Source organism: Sinocyclocheilus grahami, unplaced genomic scaffold (assembly GCF_001515645.1).
Source record: "Sinocyclocheilus grahami isolate Dianchi unplaced genomic scaffold, SAMN03320097.WGS_v1.1 scaffold586.1, whole genome shotgun sequence".
In the NCBI taxonomy this organism is placed as follows: Eukaryota; Metazoa; Chordata; class Actinopteri; order Cypriniformes; family Cyprinidae; genus Sinocyclocheilus; species Sinocyclocheilus grahami.
Genome location: NW_015505765.1, coordinates 238,833 through 264,003, shown reverse-complemented (window position 1 = coordinate 264,003; position 25,171 = coordinate 238,833). Strand labels below are relative to the sequence as shown.

The window sequence follows — 25,171 nt, the reverse complement described above, 5'->3', positions numbered from 1 at the left end:
TGCTACTGGCCAGTGATTAGGCAACATTTCTGTTTTTTTTCCTTGATTACTTCATTACTGATAATAAACCCAAATTGAACTAAAATTCACTGATTTGTGGTACATTTATTGCATGCTTTAACAGTCATATTTAAAAAAATTTTTTTTTTGACTAAGCAGTAATGACACATCACCTGATAAATGGCTTTTACATTCCTGCGTTACTAACAGTTTGATTTTCAGTTGTTTGCGCCCCCAAAAAATGTTTAGCACCAGCCACAACTGCTAAGGATCATCTCAAACATTTAATTTCATTTGAAAATTGCGGGTTGTTGTGATTAAGGAACTATTGTGTTTGCCCTTACAAAAATTATCCATGGTTTTTCCACAGTAAAGGTGTTTTTTGGGTTATTGATTACCATTTGTATAACCACAGTTCTTGAATGAATCAATGCAGTTGAACTGATCCTTTGAGTGAATAATTCATTGATTTACTCATAAAATCCAGTCAATAGTTAAGTGAATGAATCAAAGACAGACGAAACATACTGACAAAAGACTCACTTGTCGCCACACACAGGAGTAAAAATAAAATATAATAATTATTATAAAATATAATTATATAATTACAGATGCCGTCATACATGTTTGCATTCACCTTGTAAAATCTATGAACTGGTAACAATTTTAACAAATAGCCTATTTTAAACCAGATCATTTTATAATTTTTATAAAATTAATATTTGCAAAGTGTATGTGCATTTATCACTTTATCTTTATACCCTCATTGCACACATTGCACACTAGGAGCCCTTTTGTCCATCTTCAGTGATTATTTGCGTGTGGTGATGCAAATATGACAGTCCAAATGATGATGCAATGACTTCAAGCATATTCTATTTTTTAATATAAGAAACCCTGTAGTAATTATTGCCAGTTGGCATTTACTTGCATCATTTTACTGGCATCAACTCAGCTATCGAAGCATCTACATTTATGAAATAAACCATTGAGCAATGTTTAAATCTGCAAGGCTTAAATTTTTTAGCATTTATGACCATAAATCTTCTTTTAAAAGAAAACTTCAAAAATACAGCACGACAGTGTTTAACGGTGACATAAGAACAGGGAAAGAAAAGCTTACAAGGTACCAATAAGACAGAGGTCATTTGGCCACTGCCACTCGCTAAGATTGCCCTGCAGACGAAGAGTCCACTTCAAATCCATTTGGATCCTTAGTGAACTTCAAAGCCTGAGGGGCCATACTGGAGGAATCAAAGGCTGTTTGAGAGCCAAGAAACAGGGCTTGAATGAACTATAGCCACCAGCTCTTAGACTAGAAGAGACTCCCTCTCAAACAGCTGCAGCTGGACAGCATCACACATGAAAAAGAACAACCATGAAGTTCAGTAATGTAACATAATGTGTTAGCACAGAGGACCTCTCGTTCTTTTTGGGGTCATAAAGGCAAAATCCTTTAACATGCTTTCTGTGAACACAGCAGCACTCTCTTTTGATTACTGTCATTACTTTCATACACCTGCATACACATACAATACACACACTACTTGAGTCTCCCCCTTTCTTTTTCCCACACTCCTCTGCTATCTCTGCTTCTTCACATCCAAAATGCCTGTTACCGTGGTAACCACACACAGCGCCATAATATTTCCCACCTTTCAATGAGGCACCATAGAGCGATATCCACATCGCAGATATGAATTTGGGTGCCATCAGAATGAGAGTTCAAACAGCGGATAAAAACATCACAATAATCTTCAAGTAAAAGTCATGACTCCAGTCCATCAATTAACATCTTGAAAAGCTAAAAGCTGTGTGTTTGTAATAAAACCCTTCCTTCAAAGCTTTGCTTATTCTGACGGCTCCCAATCATTGCAGAGGATCCATTGGTGAGCAATTGATGTAATGCTACATTTCTCAAAATCTCTTCAAATGGAAAAACAAACTCATCTGCATTTTCAGCAAATGTTTCATTTACGGGTAAACTATTCTTTTCAGGCGAGCATTGAGAATTGGGCATGTCTGAAGGCACCGCTAACTAACAGTAATTGATGCAGGGAATTTGGCAGCATAGATTAGGTGAGGTATAAAATTGTTACATAAAAATAGGCAATAAATATACATTTAATTTTTCAGTTTTTGTGGAGATTTTTACTGTGCAGTCCCCACCCATGCTACAAAAAAACTGCTTATAAATTACTCATTATCCTATATAATTACAAGATATTGGATTCAAAAAAAGGCTGGTCATTTTTGACAAAGAACATGAAATTAGGCAAAGGAGTTTAAGTGCAGAACAAGGGTTAAGAAGGAAAGATCGTTAAAAAAGATGATATGCAATAAGACAGAATTAACATAGAAAGACAAACAACATCTCAACAGTTGAAAAGACAATCAGCCAAGCTCTTGCACTCAGATTTGACACCATTCTCTATCCTTTCTTCCTCGTCTTCTATGTTTCCATCTCTATTTTTCATGAGAAAATGTGTCCCCTTCTGTCTTGCCCTCCTACACAGCCAGCTAGTGATGAGTCAATCTCCTGCAGTTGCTTTAGTACACATGCTTTTGTATGTAAGAAAAAACTCATGGCACATAGCAAAAAAACAAACTGACACATCAGAGCATAGATAAAGCTGTCCCTGTCTCTTTTAGAGTGACATAACTGCTCAGCTTGGAGATTGCAACATTTTCTCTCACCTTCTGACATCTATTACTAATATCTTAATTAATCAGCTCTTTCTGTTATTCTTGTCTTTTTATGAATATATATATATATATATATATATATATATATATATATATATATATGACTCACTCTACCCTCTATATACTGATGTCAATATATCAAGGGCTCTCAGTTAAAGTTACTTTTTCTAAATAATAAATAACACATGGCCAAGTCGCTACAATTGTTCATTCTTATTTTTTAAAGGTGCCAAAGTGTCAGTCTGTTCATTGCTTTTTCTTTTTCTTTTTTTCTTTTTGAATTGAACTGCTACAGAAAATTGAGTTGGAAGACGTTTATGATTTATATTTTACATCTGCTTGCATATTTCAGATGTGGCTTATAGAAGTTTTTACATGTTCATTTAAATACGTCATAATAGAAAACATGGTGTATTTTGAATCTGTATCTTGTTGTTGAGCTGAAGCTTGTTTGAGCTATATCAGTAAATCTTTGACAGCAACTTGCAGCAGACTGTATTTTACGCTCCATAAAAATGTTTGAAATGTTCGGAATTTTATAAACCATGGGCTTTCTTCCAACGCTGGGTGACGTAACATGATCGATGAAACGTTTCTTCGGCCGCTGTCCATGGTCCTGATGCGTTTTCTGGAGTAACTGTACTGCAGCGCAGCTGTCTCCGGATATGGGTCAAGCATGAGCTGAATAGTGAAATCTTTAAACTCACCGATTAGCGTGCGCAGAACAAAGGATAATATACTGACAGTCACGCTCTGTTACTCTTATCCACGACGTAAGTCTCTTCTACAGTCCAGAGTGCGTATTACATAATTACATTTGGAGGGTTGACTTTTTAAAGTTATTTCTGTCATTTTAGGGGTACCCTACAATTTGTTGAGGTCCGTCTTGTGCAACGCAAGATGTCTTTGCATAGCTAAACATAATACACTAAATGACTTGTAAATAAAACAGATTACTGGAGTAGGCTAGCCTACGTTTTTACAAGAAAATACTATTTTAGTCTTTAAAAGTGTCACGTTTAATTCAACGTGTTACTTGCGGTTTCTTTGTAATTAATTGTAATTGCAATTGTAATGGACATTTACTAGCAGTTTCGCTTACACTTTATTTTAAGGTGTCCTTGTTACCATGTAATTATACATTTAAGTACTGAGTAATATTAATTAACTATGTAGGCTACTTACTATATGGTTAGGATTACTTGCATGTAATTATGCATAATTGTTATTATAATAGTAAGTATAGCTATGTAAAGTGTAACAAGGAAACCTTCAAATAAAGTGTTACCTTGGTTTCTGAAAGTTATTTTTGCACATTTTTTTTTCAGTGTAAAAACTAGATACATTTTAAAAATAAATGCCAAATGATCTATTTAGGCTAGTATAAATCTATTTATGACCGCCCGATACGAAACCTATAAAGAAAAGCGTTCGTCCGCCATCAGCGATGGTTGCTATGTTGCTAATTCTGTGCTCGTCTGTTTTGACTTGTTGAAATATATAGGCCATGCTTATGTGTGTAAAGAAAATTGTAATTTATGATCTACCCACACCTTTGACTTCCCCTGACCTCTGATTTTCTACGTTTTTTTTAGTAGAGCTTTATTTTTTAGACTGGACTCACTGCAACCTTAAAACGAGAAAGAGAAAGAGAGAGAGAGAGAGAGAGAGAGAGAGCGAGAGAGAGAGATAGATGGGGGTGTTTGAAGGGGTTCATCTAAATGCGCAGCGCATATCAGGGATCATTGTGAGTCTGCGCGGATAACCGCTCAGCAGCGGAGTGTTACAACAATATAGAGAATAGCGAGTTCTATCCAGACCACATCTCTTACTTCAAACCTGGGCTTTTCAATGTATTTATGAGCGTGTATTTTTCATTCATTGCCTTAGTTAGACGTCTGTTCCCTCGTTCATTTTTGAGAGAGAGAGACAACACACACACACACACACACACACTACTTGACAGCAGAAGTTTTTCTGGGCGTCTTGAGGGAATGTTTGTGCACCAGCGCGCGCCGCAGCAGTTACAACGCCTGTGACTGACAACGCGAGATACTCTGCATTCTGCATCGTGTTGATACGTCCTTCCTCGACACCCTTCTGCCTACTGGAACAGTAAGATTCATGATTCATTATATACTACTCATTCTCGCAGTGACCATTTAGTGAATTTTGCATCGAAACGCATTTCATTCCTTTTGCTGCATGTGTAGCCTGTAATGAAATGCAGTGTAGCCTACAGTACGGATCAATAGCTCTCGTATGGATGAATTATGGAGCGAATACATTTTACATCTCAGTTTTTATATTATGCATTTGGCTATGGATTTGGTGGTTGAAATGCTATTTGATGGGATTGGTTGGAGAGTGGCTTGAAGACGGTCTGCGATTTACTGTAGTAGCTCTATATGTTTAGAGTTGTGCGGTTTACAGGAATTGTTCATTTTAACAGTTACCATTTTATGGGGAATGTGCATTCCTTATTATAAAACCGAATGCGTTAAAAGCAAAAAAAAGAAAAGAAGAAGAAAAAAAAACAGAAGTCCAGCGTGCAACATCGCCCCGTTTTAAGGACAGATCACTGCCATGGAGCTGCTGCGCATGTTCTTATTAAAACACGGTATTAAGAGAGCTTGCATGATAGCCAATAACATAACTTTAAGCATTATTATTATGTTTTTAGTGTACAGCTCAGCAGATCACAGAATTTTACCCCCGTGTTATAATGATTTCTTATTCACGTTAGTGCTTCATTAATGACTTACAAGACTTTGATTGTATCCATTGTACATTAATTATAAATGTTGAAACCTTATTGCTATAGCCACGCCACACCCAAACTATAGTGCAATGATTATGCCACAAAATGGCAGTACCAACTTCTAAGGGAATATATATCTCTATTACTTCATATCCATTTCATATATTGCAGATAATGCAGAAACTCTTGTAGAATTTAAATATTCTACAAAAAATTGCATTCAGTGTGTTGAATTTTGTATATATACGTAGGCCTACAAATTCAGCACATGTTATGCAGTCTTTTTGCATCTTTTCGTTTTCCTTACTCCATTGCTGAGTAGTTTATTCCTTATTTTAAGATTAAATATATTTAATTTACATTATGCATTACATCATATTAAATATATTTACATATTCGTCAATGTGTCAAGTCACCTTTTACCCTTAAATCAACTTTTTGTTTATTAGCCTTGGTGGTGTGATTTTTGAAAGTCCTGATTACATGTGAATAAAATGATGCTATTTTTACTTGTTGATCTCTATTTTGAATGAACTCAGCATAAACAAACCTTTGATTCAATTTGATTGCAGTGAATAGGAGATCCATGTAAGTAAATTGTCACATATTTTTCAATGTAAAAAAATAAGAAATTCCTTATGTATTATTCATTCATTATTGTAATATACACAATATATTATTCTGTATATTTTCCTTATGAATTCAATTTAATATTTTGATCTTTAATATATAAGGAAAATATATTTTCTTTAAGTAAGGGAACCCAGCAGCAAGACACCAGTAGTGATTACCGTCTGCTGATTGCGTGTCTCATGCCATTAGTTTATATTGTATTCTTATATACAGCAACACACTAACAGATATGGGCACAAATGTACTTGCACACACACCTTTTCCCTCTTCTTTGTGATGGACCAGCTCTGATGACCTCACTATTTTCTGTGTGTTCAGCGTTTTTTTGATATTGGGTATAAATTCTACATTCACATTTTGCTTGTCTGTTGTCAGCCGCTGACACCCTGTTTACATGATTTGTGCTTGTATCACACACTACAGTGCTGCTTTGATAATAAATCACTATGTTACCTGGGGGCTCGTGGCACAGTAATTGAAGTCACCCCATGCAATCCCTTATGATTTGTACTGAGAGAAAAGGATAAAGAGAGAAGGAGACTCCAAATTCCCTAATTCCTGATTTGCGCTATGTATTCACTCAGTGTTTTAAACAGAGAAATGTGTATATATGCTAATGGTAATCCCTCTCCTTCCTCTTCAAACAACAATTGACAATCTAAATATAGCTGTGCAGACTTTAGTGACTTAGTTCACGATTGGTCAGCCTAGTTCGACATTAACACACTCTAATGAGATTTATGAAGAATATTCAGTGGAGAAATGAGGCCAGAGATCCATCTTATGCATGTGTGACAGATTTCATCCATGATCCATCCTATATATATATATATATATACTGTATATATGGCTTCAGAGAAGAAATATTCCAAAGAGGAGAATAAAAGGTTTGAATGAGACAGAGAGTGTGCGGGAGAAGGAGGAAGAGAGAGAAAGAGCGTGAGAGAAATTTATAGCGGGTGGGGTCTGGGGGAGAAAAAGACCCCCGCACATCCTTTTTCATCGTCTTTCTCTTGTTATTGCTTTCTGTAAATAATCCACATACAATAGGTCAAATGTAAAGGCATTTATTGTTTCCTGGATAACTGCTCGTTTCATACACATGGTATCCTCTCATAACTGAGGGGAGAAGTGCCTTCTTTGTTTACATGAAGAACCATTCTCTCTTTGGTCTACTGTCTGTGCCTCCAGCTGAGGAGAAACAAACGTCCAAGGGCAATTTACGTCACCATACACACTGGCACTTAGATCGTTCCTGGCATCCAAAGATCATTGGCACCAGACAGGCCAAATGTAAACTGTCCAAGAGCCAAAACAGTTATGGTACAGTGAGTACTTCAAGCAACAAAGGCCATGCTGTTTTATTTCACTTTTAGTTAACACTAAAAGCTGGCAGTGGCATTGCAATGGAACGTTTACAGGAGGTTATGCTTCTGCTCTCTCTCAGTTAGCAGATTTAATTATGACCATTACAGGATGAACAATGTTACTTCTGCTGACAAAAATATTTGCAAGTGTCTGTTTAGTAGTGTTGAATGAAAGTCAATAACAGGTTCAAAAACATGTATGAACTAAAGACAAAAAAAACTTTCATTATTATTAACAAATGAGTAAAGGCCAAAAAGAAATGCTATAAAACAACAATTGAAGTAGGTAGAGTGTAGTACTATAAATTAATTGAAATGACTAAAATTATTACGCACAATAAGGATACAGTTCCAAGTCATGATTTTATGTAGATTTTGGCCTAGATTTTGCTATTTGTATTCTCTCATATTGATCTGATCACCACACATAAGCAACACTTTTTGAAATAAATCTAATCAGCAATAAATAATGTAAAAACGCTCAAACTAATTATATACTATGAGCTTGTTCATACTATGACTATGAACTAATAATATACAAATTTTTCCCATTACATATAATGTTACAAAATTCTAAATCACAGATTTAGAAGGTTTAGGTTTGATTTAGATTCCCTTTACGCTAATGCTCACTGTAATATAAGATTAAAAGAAAGAGTTTCCCTACAGACATCAACTAATCCCACAGTTCACTTAGGTTTTTTCCTTCCAGTTCCAGTTAATCTGGGGATAACTGATGTGATACACTGTATGGGATTATTGTTACAAGAGAAAAACAAAGGAAACTTGCGATGAGTATTTCCTCTACTTTTCTATTTTGATTTGTTTCCAGCATGAAATGACGTGGTGTTTCATTAAAGCTGAAGTATGTATTTTTAAACTTTACAATGCTTCCTACCAGCTTCTATCACATCGTAATATGCAGAAACAACTTTAAATACGACTATAAACTGTAAATAAGACAACTATAATTTGTTTGCTCTTTACCTGAGTGTAAATGCCATGTGATATTCCCACACCCACACTGAAGACAGCAGACAGAGAAAAATAAGCAAATTTCACGCTTTTCAAAAACATAGTCACTGACAAAACATAGACTGGTGTAAATAAATTTCAATTCCACAAGAATTAATGTGTTCTACTTTTGTAGTGGAGTAGAAAGATAAAGGGGACAAAAAAGTAAATGTAAAATGTAGTTTGACAGCAAAAGAAGCAGGAGGGGAAAAAAGAAAGAAAGAAACGTACTGGGAACTCGTTTTATGGATTTGCTTGTTTGTAGGAATTTTTGTGTTGCTGTCATGATGTAGGAGTGAATTGCGTAGTCTCTTTATGATGGAAATCAGCTTTGTGATGCAGCCTGGGTGAGGGGTGAGAGCTTACACAGCCCTCATGAATATTAATGCAGGTGCTCATGTTTACTAAATTTTGCTCATGTTTTCAAGTCAATGCACAAGGAGCATGGTGCTCTGAGACCAGTTATCGCAGTAACCACAATCTCAGGGGTCTCAAATCAGCAGTATTAAGGAGGGTTTCAAAAGTGATTAGTTTATTATTATCTCATAATGTGATTTCATATTCTGTTAAACCCATTGTGCATTGTAGTTCTGTTGATGAAGGATTTTTCTTTTAACATGGGAATCTGTTCAGGTTTAAAGGCATAGTTCACCAAAAATGAAAATTTGCTGAAAATTTACTCACCATCCGGCCATCTAAGATGAATTTGTTTCTTTATCATTACATCACTTGCCCACCAATGGATCCTCTGCAGTGAATGGGTGCCGTCAGAATGAGTCCAAACTGCTGATAAAAACATCACAATAATCCAAAAGTAATCCTCAGGACCCTAGTCCATAAATTAACATCTTAAAGAAACAAATCCAAGGTGTTCTAACTTTAAAGTCCATAATTAATTATAACTGCTGTCAATCGATAAAAAAAAAAATTTAACCAATTAACCACACATTTTTTTCTGAAATTAATCTTGATGAATCCCACCTAACATTAAATATACTTTTATATTGCAATAATTTCACATTCAACTTTTAATGTAAGTGAACTTATGACATCTTCACATAAACCCATTATAATAAATCCCATATTTACCTGTGCTCTTCAGCAATTAGGAAATATACAGAAATTGTTATCAAACAATTAGTTTGTAGTTATCAAACACTAAATTTCAAAAGTTACTGATTTCCACTTTTTCTTTTGTTCTTTGAATAACAGACATCACAGCAGCTGGGTTATTAGGTTATTTGGCTGCTATTACTTTAAGAGCTGCCACTGCTGAAAGTGAAGCAGATCTGACACACAAGCTCACAGTTTCATTTGCACTTTAATATGAAATGATACGGGCTACAGCGCGCGCCACCATATTTGTGCATGCAGTTGAAGAGCACGCACTACGAGCACAGTATAACGGCAGTCAGGACAGGAAAATTTGTTTTTACTTGCATGTCTCATCTGACCGGAGTTCACTGTTGTTCTACTGAAGCTCCCTCGTCACCTCGCGCTCGTTTGACTAGCGCCTGGCGCTGAGGTGAAGTGGAGTGCGCATCTGAAAAGTCTTCCATTTGATGTGGTCATAAAGATGTTCTGCATCTAAATAAATGCAATTCTAGTCAATAAAAAAAGAGACAGAAGCAGCATTTGTGAGTGGGGTGGCCAACCCTAGCTCCACCCCTGTGTTAAATATTTTTAGCGCAGTTAAACTGGAAAAATTAATCACCTGTGTTAACAAGCTAATTTTGACAGCACTAATTATAACCCTTCCCCTAGTGAAAAAGTCCATCACCTGTTGTCCTCTCATATCCAAAATTTTCACTGGAGGAAATGTTATTAAATGTTCTTATAGATTATGGTAATTGGCCAGAAACAATTGTTTAAAGATGAATGCCTTAATTATAGATTTGCACAAGGGATTCATTGATGGACTTGAGTCCATGTTGATTAGTTTTCTCTCACATTTTGCTTTGGCCTTCAATGTTATCTCAAAGTTTTCAAACAATATTTCTAATACAAACATTTCACAATATGGTTTATTAAAGCCCTTAACTACAACTGTAAACACAACTGTAACCTAGTTGACAGCAACAAACAAGTCTTTGCTCATATCCATTAATAAAGACTGGATACATGTGAGCGTCAAGATGTACTCTAACAGACAATAACAGTATATTGACAGAACTGATTTGTCTCTATTGCAACTGTTCAACTGGATGGAGAACACCACCTTGTGTGTGAAGAAACGTATGTGCTGTGGAACATTTGTCAATTTTGTTTTGCTACAAAGATATAAGATGAATGGTCTGGTAGTGCATGAAGCAGGAAGGAGCGATTGTTTAAAGCGTACACTGAGTGGGAGAGATAAGAAGGAGCAGACGTTTGGATTGGCTCAGAATGTCATTCGACACTGGGCTGAAGATATTTAATGTCTTGTGTGCTGTGTGTGGGTGTGTGTAATATTGTCTCTATTTGAAAACTGTTTAACATTAAGATAAGCAATATTCAAGACCTGCTTGGAATGGGCAGCAATTTATATGAATATTATTTTTTTCTCCTAACACTAAAGTAAAGAATGGTTTTCAGAAATCGCCACAGCAGCAATGGAAGATTACCAATTATATTTACCGATAAGCAAAGCTTTGTTTATTTTCTCTCTTAGCCCTTCTAAAAGATCTAGAACTTAATCTGTGTTTATAATTATGAATGCCGTCTCATAAATACATATTAGATGTTGAGTGAAATTATGTTTATTGTCTGTAATTTTGAAGTGGGTTTAAACACATAGTCATTTGGAATGCAATAATTGCATTGAATTTATTATTAGTTCTTTGAAAGTCTCACTGCCTTTGGCTACTGTCAGGCTGCTGTCATTGTTTATTTAGTAACCTTGTACTCTGTCAGTTTGGATGTATCATCACAGGCTACAAGAACTCTTGACGGATAAAGTGTTGCTTTCTAGAAGTTTAGACATTAATCTAATATGATACAGGGGCCCATAAGGGGTGCTTTGTAAAAAATACAGAAGAAAAAAAGGGGGGAAAACAGACCTTCTGAAATTAAGATTATTGCTCTTTCATAATTTCACACATATAAAATAATTTGCAATATATCACTTTAATTTCTGACCAGTGTTTAAAAGGGCTGTCAGTCCTATATTTAAGTGCTAAACACTGTTAAGTTCACACACAGTTCGGTTATTTAAAGAAAAATAGTTCACACAAAAATGTAATTTTGATAAACTTTTACTCACCCTCAGGCCATCCAAGATGTAGACAAGTTTGTTTCTTCATCGGAAGAGATTTGGAAAAATTTTGCATTACAAAACTAGCTCATCAAAGGATCCTCTGCAGTGAATGGGTGCCATCACAATGAGAGTTCAAACAACAAGGATTGAAACGCCTAAATAAATGGATTTGTTTTTTACAAATACATAGCTTTCCTCTTCACAAGATGTTAACTGATGGACTGGAGTTGTGTGGATTACTTGAGGATTATTATGGCATTTTTATCAGTTGTTTGGACTCTCATTCTGTCAGCTCCAATTCATGTAGAGCATTCATTGATGATCAAAATCATTTCTGATAAAGAAACAGACTCGTGGCCTGATGATGAGAACATTTTAAGCACATCTTTATTTCGTTTGAACTATTTCTTTATAAAAGTGACAACCTCATTCTAAGCAAACTCATACACGTCGATTTTCTAGAAATCCAAACTTGAAAACTACAGCTTGCCAGAAACGGCATAATCTATGAGTAGATTCTTCTTTTGAAAAAGTACTTACTTTGTGACTTTTACAAAGTACTGTATGCTCAACCTATACAGCTGTTGTACCTAAATCAAACATTTCACTCTATTAAATACTGTATCTTTCAGATCTACTGCATGCACCCAGACTGTGTCATTCAGTTAGAGAAAGAGAAGTGCATGGAAAGGATGACAATGGATGACCCTAGCAGTGAACCTGAATTGGGTAAGAACTTCATTTATGTACACTCTGTGTTTGTATTTTTTTGAGGCAAAATTGTAAAAATGGTAAAAATGTAATAACAATAGTTATAACAATAATACTACATTTAAATACATTTTCTAATAAAACAATCCTCAGCATGATCAATCAAATGTGTGAGTCTGTGTGTGTTTTGGTGATGTGTTTATGTGGTGGTGGTACATATTATGTGTCAGACTGCAAGTACATTATGCATATTTGCTAATTCAATCCACACAGTTTTTGAGTTGTAATTTTAGATCCCCACATACAGTAAATGCTGCATGTTACCGTTTTGTTATGCAGTGCAAAGCTATTAGTGTTTAACTGTGAAGTGAAGCAATAGATTTACCAGAGACTAAATATTTTAGTCATCTAAATACGGCATGCTTGCAGATGTTTATAATAAGAAACATTTAAAATAAGTTTAAAAATTTGTTTCTATTTAGATTATGGATTTTAGAAGTGATCTGAAATAAATGCTTGATGATATTAAGCTTAAAGCTGTCAGACTAAGCTGGAGAATGTAAGACCTTGTGATGGTTCACAGGAAGTGGAGGGAAGATCATAAGCTCAGAGCTTTTCCAGAACCGACTCTGACACCCCTCTAGTGCTGTCTGCATGTGGCATTGATCATAATGCTTTGGACAGTCACAATCACAGTCAGTAATGAAATGCTGACATTTTGATTTGACAAGAAGCTGTCCTTAGGGAATGGATTAATGCGTTAACATGAAACTAGAGCTGCCCACAGTTTTAGGCTATAAACTGAAACTTACGGAGGGGACCAGCTAACAAAAATAGGTTCCAAGAATGTTTTGAAAACATTATTAAAAACCAGTTAACTTGAACAAATGTTTAAGTTAGCACTGAGAACGTTACCTGTTAGCTGGGGGAATACATGTACAGTCAATGTTTACTCACCTTCATGTTGTTCCAAACCCATAAGACCTTTGTTCATCTTCGGAACAAAAAATCAGATATTTTCGATGAAACCCGAGGGCTTTATGACCTTGCATAGATGGTAACGCAACTGACAAGTTCAAGGTCCAGAAAGGTAGTAAGGACATCGTTAAAATAGTCCATGTGACATCAGTGGTTCAACCCTAATGTTATGAAACTATGAGAATACTTTTTGTGCACAAAGAAAACAAAAATAACAACTGTATTCAACAATTTCTTCTCTTCCGTGCCAGTCTTCACCGCACTGATGTCACATGGACTATTTTAACGATGTCCTTGCTACGTTTCTGTGCTTTGATCGTGGGAATATCATTGCTGTCTATGGAGGGTCAGAAAGCTCTCGGATTTCATCAAAAATATCTTAATTTGTATTCGAAGATGAACAAAGGTTTTACAGGTTTGGAACAACATGAGGGTGAGTAATTAATGAGAGAATTTTTGGGTAAACTATTCCTCTAAAGCAAATAAATGCAGAAAGCACATAACACACAGGATTACTGGAAGCTTGCTGTGGTTTGTGTGGGCTACAGTAGCCTGTTTACATCACTTCATGTTTATCTCATTATTTTGCCAAATTTACTCATTTACTTTACCTATTTTTAGCTGCTGAAAATAACCACTGATTGGATCTTTGGCTCTTTGAATAATTTATGTATTTCATAAGTAGTCATAATTCATAAGTTAGGTCTTGCAATGCTCTCAGAAAGTCTCAGTGTGCAGTATTTCAGGAAGATTCTGGAGAACAAAGACAAGCAGCCCTGTCGTTTATCTAATCACGCACTTCCGTGCCAGTCTTCACCGCACTGATGTCACATGGACTATTTTAACGATGTCCTTGCTACGTTTCTGTGCTTTGATCGTGGGAATATCATTGCTGTCTATGGAGGGTCAGAAAGCTCTCGGATTTCATCAAAAATATCTTAATTTGTATTCGAAGATGAACAAAGGTTTTACAGGTTTGGAACAACATGAGGGTGAGTAATTAATGAGAGAATTTTTGGGTAAACTATTCCTCTAAAGCAAATAAATGCAGAAAGCACATAACACACAGGATTACTGGAAGCTTGCTGTGGTTTGTGTGGGCTACAGTAGCCTGTTTACATCACTTCATGTTTATCTCATTATTTTGCCAAATTTACTCATTTACTTTACCTATTTTTAGCTGCTGAAAATAACCACTGATTGGATCTTTGGCTCTTTGAATAATTTATGTATTTCATAAGTAGTCATAATTCATAAGTTAGGTCTTGCAATGCTCTCAGAAAGTCTCAGTGTGCAGTATTTCATTGTCGTTTATCTAATCACGCATCTGTGTCCAATTTACACAAGTAATTAAAGCTGTTCTCAGGAGAGAAATCATAATCTGTCATTTTGTGTGAGCGTTGCACTGTATCCCTGGAAGAAAAATGTCCTCCTTGCAACCCCAAAGAATTGAACTATGCTTGTTTGTGTTCACATAGATATAATAATTCTTTATATGAATTTCTTAATCTATAAATACAGTATATTTGCTTGTAGAATAATCTCCCAGCAGTATTTTACATTAAAACACTGCCTTGGGTCTGTGCTATAACAGAGCTTATGGCCAACTAAACAGGCAAGGCTTTGGAATATGTACTAATCACGCATCTGTGTCCAATTTACACAAGTAATTAAAGCTGTTCTCAGGAGAGAAATCATAATCTGTCATTTTGTGTGAGCGTTGCACTGTATCCCTGGAAGAAAAATGTCCTCCTTGCAACCCCAAAGAATTGAACTATGCTTGTTTGTGTTCACATAGATATAATAATTCTTTATATGAATTTCTTAATCTATAAATACAGTATATTTGCTTGTAGAATAATCTGTGCTATAACAGAGCTTATGGCCATCTAAACAGGCAAGGCTTTGGAATATGTAGTGGTATTATTTTTGAGCCATTTTTCATCAATTTCCTTTTATATAGGCTGTATCCAGTTTCTGGAGCTTCCTTTGGGTCTGTGTTTGGCACTGCTGCAGAGAAAATGAGATTGATATAAATACCTAACATGACAGACAATAGAGAGTGTTTGACAGTTGTCGGTTTTTAATAGCTACTCAGTGCCAGCTCTTGAGTGATACATGTCAGTTTGCTTTATGCAGGAGTCTTTATTGAGACAGTACTGCCAGAGGTCCATCAATTATTCATCTCAAATAAATGTTTTGTTAAAAAAACAAAAATACATTAAAAGTTGCTAAAGAGAAAATGTTCACCCCCAGTTATTGTTTTAATGGCTTTGGAATGTAACCATGACATCATTAATATGATAATAGGCACATGTTATTATAAATCTGGCTTAATATGCAACATCCAGTTTTGCACAATATGTAACAGGGGTTCCTGCTCCATCTTTGTATCCCATCATGGAAATTACTAAATTTAAAAAAAAAGTAAAGGACACTTTTATAATGAATATAGCTCTTTCTAGTTATGTCAAGCTCTAAATTTTCAAATTGATTAAATTTTTTTTTACTTTAAATGTTATTTTATCAGGTAGAAATGGCTATTTGTGGGAATAATGAAAAAAAAAATGTAATCACAAATCACAAAAGTCACATTGAAGAACATTCATTTAAAACTTCTGAAATGACAATTTAATAAAGTTAATTATTTTATTTATTTATATATATTTTTTAAATCTTAAAAAATTGCTTGTTATTATTAATATAATTTATCCTACAAAGGGTCATATGCTTAAAAAAAGTTTACGATTCCTGTTTTAAATGAAAAGATGCTTAAGATTTGGAATGGAAAATTCCATCTTAAACATTCTAGAATGTTGTATGAAACTACAAAGATATGTTGGACATAAACCAAAATGAAATAAACCAACAAAACAATTAATTCTGATTGTTGAAAGTATTGCTATGTGTCTTTGTTGCAGATTGTTATAATTCAAGAGACAAGATGTTAAAACACTCGCTTGGCCTTTTGTTGTTAGAAATGTTTGACATTTATGCAGACCACCAAGAAGCAAATGTCAACCTTGCGTTGCTTGAATTTATGCATGTAATTTAAAGTGTATACTTTTTAAGGTTGCAGGAAAGAGTGTTGTGTGTGAGCTTACTAATAAGAATGTAAGAATGCAAATGGAATGGACAAAGAAACTCCCCAAAACTAATTATAAAGAGACTAGATAAAATATATTGTTAGTTCTTCTGTTTTAATGAAGTCTTTGCAAGAATATCTGGGTAATATTTTGAAAGCGCTGTGAAAACATTCTAACATTTGCTAGGGCTGAGAGCAGAGGGAAAACACAGCTGGCAGATGCTGTTCTGCTCATGCAAATCAAGATCAGCAGGCTTTTTTCCCAACACACACACACACACACACACACACACACACTTGCTCTCTTTACTATTTCTCTTTGAATCCTTAATCCTTGATGGAGATGATAAGATGCTTTAGCATCACATGGTTAGTTCACTGTGAAAGTCTCTTTTCCCTCTGAATATATCACTAGAGGAATTTATTGAAGAGCAATGCCAAAATAAAAATAGATAAAGGGATAAATAAATAAACTAAGATGTTCTGCATGCTCATATACACATATGCAGACACAATATAAAACATATCATAAAGCCATGCTGACAGCATGTGATTATGTGTGGAGAAAACAGAGAAAGTATAACAAAATAACAAAGATCGACATGGTTTAAGCTTCTAATTATCTTAACATTCAATTTGGAGGAAAAAACATTCGATTGATATTTGATGACTTGGTTGCATTTTCTTTTTATATTCTAAAATGCTGTGGCATTGTTTTGATTGAATTCTTGCAATCTATTGCCTCATTGAAGCAGATGGAAGCCTATTTTTGTCGCTTGTCATTTGCGCTGATTTTCACTGAATCATAAGAATGGCTGTCAAGTAGCACACCTAAATATATCTTAAACTAGGCTGTTCTATTCTCAGGTGCCGTAAATACCCCAATAAAAACTGGTTCAGAGGCAGAGTTACCACAAAACTTTAATCTTGAGATTTTATAAGCCCAGAAGTTCGTCATTTTAAATTAAAATTGTTTTATTTACAATAGTATATAAGTGTTGCCCCATACACAACTGTAATATATATGTACAGATATTAAATTTCCATATATATTTAGTATATTGTCATATAAAAACACATGCAATCTATTAAAAATTGGAGCAATTTCATACATTAACATATGACATATATGTGACCCTGGACCACAAAACCAGTCTTAAGTCGCTGGGGTATATTTGTAGCAATAGCCAAAAAAAACATTGTATGGGTCAAAATGATTGATTTTTCTTTTATGCCAAAAATCATTAGGACATTAAATAAAGATCATGTTCCATGAAGATATTTTGTAAATTTCCTACTGTAAATATATTAAAACTTCATTTTTGATTAGTAATATGCATTGCTAAGAACTTCATTTGGACAACTTTAAAGGCGATTTTCTCAATATATTGATTTTTTTGCACCCTCAGATTCCAGATTTCAAATAAGTTGTATCTCGGCCAAATATTGTCCATACATCAATGGAAAGCTTATTTATTTAGCTTTCAGATGATGTATAAATCTCAATTTAGAAAAATTGACCCTTATGACTGGTTTTGTGGTCAAGGGTCACATATGATTGCTACATGTAATACATAAAATGTTCATACTTGTTGGTTAGGCGGAGATTTAAATCTATGATATTCCATGTCTTCCCGTGTTATCCTCTAGTCTGCCGATGGATGTGGGACAACCTCACCTGCTGGCAGCCAGCAAAATTTGGTCAAGTGGTCTGGATGCCTTGTCCTGAGCTATTTGAAGTCATGAGTGAGGAGAATGATGGTGAGTACATGAACAATACCTCAAATTGTGAGGCTTATTGAGAAGATATGATGTTAAGTAATCAGACTAAGGTTTTTGCCTTGGAATCAGTCCTTATCTATAGACCAGAATAATGTAAAGAATTAGATTGTAACAGTGTTATCTTAGTATTATTTATAGAACATTTAGAATTAGGCAATTTAGATCATTTTTATATGATCAGTTTTAGTCATTTTGTTAAATGCTTTTGTCTATTTAGCTCTATTTATTTTATTTCAGTTTTAGTTTTTGTCATTTTAGTACTTCAACTTAAAATAGTTATATTGCAGTTTCTACTTTTTTTCCTTATTTATTTTTTTAAAGTCTATTTATTTCACAAAATAATTTGATTTATTATTATTTGGCTCCTCATTCTTTCTTTCTTTCTTCTTCATGAAATGTATCGGATTTTGGCACCTTTTGTAGAGTTTGGAAAGGTCAGCCGTAACTGCACCGAGGATGGCTGGTCAGAGATGCTCCCTCACTATGTAGATGTTTGCCCTTTTAATGAAAATGGAACAAGTCCAGTAAGTGTCCTTCACTTTTCCTGCTTTCTGTTCCTTCTGTATCTCCTTAGAAGATTCCTTATCCCTTTCAGCCTTCAAAATTTCTAAAGAAATGTATTTATTGTATTGACATCAATTAGCATTTCTTCTCTTTGTTTGCAGGACATGTACTATGTGTCAGTAAAGGCTCTGTATACTGTGGGCTACAGCACCTCACTGGTGTCTCTCACCACTGCCATGGCCATTCTCTGCAGGTTCAGGTGAGAGGTCAACCCAGGTCAAGAAAGAGGTCACGAGCGTTCATTCTGTTCTTAAGCTGCAGTGGAAACTAAATAATATATATTTGGACACATTTGTCTTAGTGATGTGTTTAGAAAAACACCTGCACATAGGTATTAAAGAGCTTTCACTAATAGGTATTTTTATACACAGTTGTAAATTATATGTGACCCTGGACCACAAAACCAGTCATAAGGGTCAATTTTTTAAAATTGAGATTTATTCATCATCTGAATAAATAAGCTTTCTATTGATTTATGGTTTATGAGGATAGGAAAATTGCCTCTAAATTGTCCAAATGAAGTCCTTAGCAATGCATATTACTAATGATAATACATTTTCGATATATGTACGGTAGGAAATTTACAAAATATCTTCATGGAACATGATCCTAACTTAATATCCTAATGATTTTTGGCATAAAAGAAAAATAGATAATTTTGACCCATATAGTGTATTTTTGGCTATTGCTACAAATATACCCGTGCTACGTATGACTGGTTTTGTGCTCCAGGGTCACATATTTGGAGCATAATTATTTAAGTTAAGAATTAAATAGTAAAAAAATGAGAAATTAGTAAAATTGAATTAGTATGTAGATTGTTGGACATTTCAAACTGTATATTGTAATATAATACTGAACTAATACACCAAGATGTACAAGATGCACTTATCAGTGTTTTTTTTCAAGGATATATCAAATTGTTTAATCGTGATAGTAAAGACATTTATATTGTTACTAAATATCTATATTATAAAAAATGCTGTTCTATTCAACTTTTTATTTTTTTAGAGAACATTGTATCAGCTTATAAACTCAATTATAGAATTCAATTTCTGAAGGGTCATGTGACACTGAAGAGTGGAGTATTGGCTGCAAAAAAACAGCTTTGCCATCACAATAATAAATTACAAATATACAGGGGGAAAAAATACAAAACATGTTAAAATAGAAAATAATTTTAATGTTTTATTTTCTAATATATTTTTTGATCAATTAAATATATTTCTTCAAAAAACATTTAAAAAAACTCTAAACTTTTGAATAGCACTTTACATATAAGATGCATTTTTTTATGTTTTATATAATGTTTCTTTATTGTGGTTGGCTTTACCCTCAGGAAGCTGCATTGCACCAGGAATTTCATTCATATGAATTTGTTTGTGTCCTTCATCCTGAGGGCCATCTCAGTCTTCATTAAAGACGGCATTTTATATGCAGAGGAGGACAGCAACCATTGCTTTATACACACCGTGAGTCTCAGTCTCTCTCTCTTCACATTGCACACAAATACCCAGGCAGTCATGGTGATGGGCCCATTAACATCCCGGGTTGCCCATGTCATTTCTTTGAGAAAGGAATTAGTCTCAGAATCACACGTTTGTGTTGCTGTTATGTGCTTTAATTTGCTTCAGATAATGAGGTCTCTGTAGTCACCTCACAGTTGCTTTTAGTTTGGCCAGCTAGCTGAATGTGCTTTGAATGTTTCCCTGTGCAACAGTGTGACTCTTCTGTTTTTAATGGGATAGTTGATTCAAAAATAAACATTATGTTATCATTTAGTCATCCTCGTGTCATTCCAAACCTGGACGCACTTAACTAATTTTTCAGTGCGATTATGTAATGTAAATGATGCTTTAGTTAATCAAAATCAAAGAAATATTTTGATAATGTGGCATTCACTCTATGTTGTTCTTTTTGCAGGTGGAGTGTAAAGCAGTGATGGTATTTTTTCATTATTGCGTTTTGTCAAACTACTTCTGGCTGTTTATCGAGGGCTTGTATCTTTTTACGCTGCTTGTTGAGACATTCTTTCCTGAGAAAAGATACTTCTACTGGTACACCATTATTGGATGGGGTAAGACCAGGGTTAATGTAGCTTATATAGTTATTATTTCTAAAACCATAAAAAGGTTACTTAAAAATAAACATTAACTGAAAAAAATTAAAATTTACACAAAAACTATATATAAGTATATGTATACAATGACATTTGTGTAAATATAAAATCTGTATGTATAAAATAAATCATACATTATTATTTTATTTTATTTTATTTTATTATTTTCAAATCAAAATATGACCTTCTGTTATGAAGGTCGATTTCATACATGTCCACTGTAGAGGACACCAGGACTTAAAGCATGTTTATTACACATATTGGGAGACACAACAAATGAACAGAGAAAAAAAATTATATATCAATATTCATATGAAATATGAGATATTATTATTAAAATCTTGCCCATTTTTACTCCCATTATTGCACTTATTTGTTCATTCTATGTTGCCCCAAAAACACATTAATATGCAAATTAGATACAGTTTATAGATACATTGTATATAATGGGAAAACTGGTCTTTAAAAATATCTTTCATAACATAGTTGAGAATCATCTTTACATAATGTTTGCTATTAAAAATGAAAATTGATTTGTGATTGAAACAAAAATCCCACTGTTTTTGCCTTTTCATGTCTATTCATGTCTTTTTATTTAAAAAAAATCAGGACTTTTTAAAGTCCCAATGTCCTCTACAGAGGACATAGCATAACATATGAATAAAATATCATTTCTCAAAAAGTTCATTTTTCAAATTTTTTCTTATGCTCTAAACAATGTAATGACATCACAAAATACTAAATTCACAAAACTTTTTTTCCTGGTAGTCAGGAGGATGTATATTAGAAAATATAAAAATACATCATATGTATTTCATACATATATTTTGTATATATAAAGCAAAATATGTGTTTGTAATAATTCATAAAATAAGTGTTTGTTATATCATGTGAAAATCTGAAATTACTCATATTTATTTAGATTGTTCATGTTTTTCCAGGTACTCCAACAATCTGTGTGGCTGTCTGGGCAGTCTTAAGAGCTCATTTTGATAACATTGGGTAAGATAAAGGATTATTTTTATATAATATCTATAACTAATATGTTATGTAATGAAAAAAAAAAGCTGAAAATAAAATGAAAAACCAATCAAATTGGATAAATGTCTGACATTGCCTGCAGTTGCTGGGATATTAATGACAATGCTGCCATCTGGTGGGTGATCAAGGGTCCTGTTCTTGCCTCTATCATGGTAAGGATAGTACATATTCCATCGCAAAAGACGTTTGACTGTAAACTACTGTATTATTATATTGATTCATTCAGCAGGGCAGCAATAATTATACACCATATCTCTTGTCTTTTTTGAAAAACTGCATTTTGTATTTACTTGCATTATCTTTGTGTAATATTAAAATTTGTTTGATGATCTGAATCTTTTAAGCGTGACAAATGTGCAAAAAAGTAAAAAAGCCGGAAGGGGGCAAAAACCTTTTCACAGCACTGTATACCACAATATTTTTTATATTTTCCCATTTCTAAGATGAAAATCATCACAATCAGATGTGGAGTCTTTTTATGACTTGTTAATGTTGTGTGATTGACAGGCGTCTGGCTCGCTCCACTCTTCTCCTCATTCCTCTATTTGGAATTCACTATACCGTGTTTGCTTTCACACCAGAAGATGTCAGCAAAAGAGAAAGACTTGTGTTTGAACTTGGTCTTGGTTCTTTTCAGGTAGAAGCCCCTTTTTGCCTTTTCATATTTGTACAAAGAGACAACATGATTTCATTTTATTTATTTATTTATTTAGATTTCATGTGTATTTTGTACACTGTAATTTATAGTCTGTAGTTATTATTTTGTGTGTACTGTATTATTTTGATGTCATTATTTTCTTCTCAGGGTTTTGTAGTAGCTGTCCTTTACTGCTTTCTTAATGGAGAGGTAAGTCCTTTAAGTGCTATTGAAAAGAAAAATAAAGTGTGCAGTTTGGTTTAACAAAACCCAGTTACCACAGTTCGAATGGACTCCTATGGGAAAAATCAAGATACATTTATATTTTCTTTCTTTCTTTTTTAAAAACATTTTCAGTAACTGTTTTAGATAAAAGCATGTTAATTTTAATATACATTTATTTTTTTATTTTTTTGCGTTTGATAAAATATGCTTTCATTATTATAAATTCTACCTAGAAAACATCTAAATTGCATTCTATTTGCATAAAGCAGTGTCTCTGGAGGCCCTTTCTCATTGCAGTGCTCATTACATGACCTTACATGTAAATTATTAACCAGCTGGATTTAAAATTCAAGCTTGTCCATGAGCAGCATGGAAAGAGATCTGCAGATCTCCTCCTGTAGGATCCAATCAGCTTAATAACCCACTGAAGTTTCTCCCCAAAGGTGCAGTCAGAAATCAAACGAAAATGGCGCAGCTGGACGGTGAACCGGTACTTTGCTGTGGATATGAAGCACAGGCATCCGTCTCTGGCCAGCAGTGGTGTGAACGGGGGCACACAGCTCTCCATCCTCAGCAAGAGCAGCTCACAGATCCGCATGTCCAGCCTGCAGGCTGAAACACCGGCCACATGAGCGCTCAGAGGACCAAACTCCTTAGAACTAGATCTACAAAATAACCTACGTCAACATCCAAGTCCTGTTTCATCTTTTGAGTCTGTATAGTGTCGGTTGAAGCTGTAATATCTGTCAATCATCCATAGATGACAGGCTTTTGCTATGGAACTCTGAGGAGCTCACAACCATTGGTCTATTGTGTGCCAAGCAAACATGGATATCTTTGATGCGGACTTACGGATGAATCAGATTTGATCAGAACTGAAAGGAATTACAGGCCGAGGGGAAATAATCAATCCATAGCAATCCAGTATTTAGGATGTTTTCATCCAGAAAGCTTTAGTTCGTGAACAAGGTGGATATTTTTGTACATCTCAAGTCTCTCATGTTTTTGTTTCTCTGTCTGTGAAGATTTGTGACAGTTCGAGATTCTCAATATTTTATTGTCAAAGCATCATCGAAGAAGATGAAGACAGTAGCCGACCTCACCGCAATGGGATGTGGGACATGCACAGTCATTTTTGAAGGAGAAGAAACCACATATTTCACACAGGAGCTTAATGAATAACTGATCCCCAGTTCCTAATACCAATTTAATATGTAAATATTTTCATATGTTGTAATTGTAGAATGAAGGACTGAAGGAAAATCAAGTTTAAGGACTACGAAGTTTAAGGATCCACATTGTGGATGCTTCTTGGGCGCAGTGTTGAAATTTTTTACCCAGTCAAAACTAACATTAGCAAAGAAAAACTAGCATTTGAAACCTCATTAAAACAGTGAGTAACTTAACTTGTCAATTTGTTTTCATGAGTAGATTCCTCTTGTACTTGTACTTGTGCTCCTATTTTTTTAAACAGCCGCTAGTACAGAAAATGTCAGTTAGAATGCAACAATGGAACAAAGTTCATGCCGCAATGTTTGGCATATTAATATATAACTGGGTAATATGGGTGTAATAGATTTGTAATATGCATGTTGATTCCTCCCCCACACACTTCTATGACTACTAGCTGTCATACAGTTAATTTACAGCAAAGAATTATGAAACTTTACACTCATATCAATAAATAAATTCTTTATAAGCAATTTTTTTCTGTTTAAAGGCTGAGCATTTTCTTGTAGCTCTTCTGACTCGTAATATTTGATCTTTTGCTCATTTTGTAATTTAATGTCATAAAAGCATTTACAAATAGAGCACTTTTAAGATTCCAAAGAAGATTTTTTTGAGTATTTGACCTCTTAAGACGTCATTTGCCGTACAAGTTTGCAAGTCTTTGCAACTGATGTCACTGCATACGAAGATGTTTTTTGCTTCTTCAAAGTGCCTTTTTTGCACAAAAGAGACAACTGTTTGGTTTGACAAAGACAAACTGCAACACATAACTGCATCCCTCTGTGAAAGTGCTTTTATTATGTGGCCCCCCCCCCCCCCGTTTTCTTTGGCGTATCTTTTTACAGGCCTTCAATTTTCTTTCAGTAATGCTGAAGAAAGAAAGAAAACAGTTTGTATCATATGTAATTTGATATATATATATATATAAACAATTCCAAAAACTGAAAAAAGCTTATTTTTGAGGATAACTGTTTTACATTAAAATTTATATAATCATTATACATTAGTTTTTCTCCCCAATTTAGTTTATATATATATATATATATATATATATATATATATATATATTTTTGTAAAGCTTTA

The 25,171-nt window shown here is 34.3% G+C and overlaps 1 protein-coding gene across 1 annotated transcript; it reads left to right on the top strand.

Moving 5' to 3' along the window:
* Positions 1-10,766: 10,766 nt before the first annotated feature.
* Positions 10,767-24,563, top strand: LOC107556981 (pituitary adenylate cyclase-activating polypeptide type I receptor-like). Its single transcript, XM_016240261.1, has 12 exons — positions 10,767-10,778; positions 12,298-12,445; positions 18,141-18,251; positions 18,696-18,796; positions 18,938-19,035; positions 20,176-20,308; positions 20,760-20,913; positions 21,897-21,957; positions 22,079-22,180; positions 22,504-22,633; positions 22,802-22,843; positions 23,302-24,563. Exons 1-12 carry the CDS (start codon positions 10,767-10,769, stop codon positions 23,488-23,490), a joined length of 1,281 nt encoding a protein of 426 aa, XP_016095747.1. The 3' UTR covers positions 23,491-24,563.
* Positions 24,564-25,171: the final 608 nt, after the last annotated feature.

Excerpts from the sequence above, each read along its gene's own strand:
- LOC107556981 (XM_016240261.1), top strand. Across the intron at positions 19,036-20,175 it reads GCCATTCTCTGCAGGTTCAG|GAAGCTGCATTGCACCAGGA; the intron begins GTGAGAGGTCAA and ends CTTTACCCTCAG. Across the intron at positions 21,958-22,078 it reads GCTCATTTTGATAACATTGG|TTGCTGGGATATTAATGACA; the intron begins GTAAGATAAAGG and ends CATTGCCTGCAG.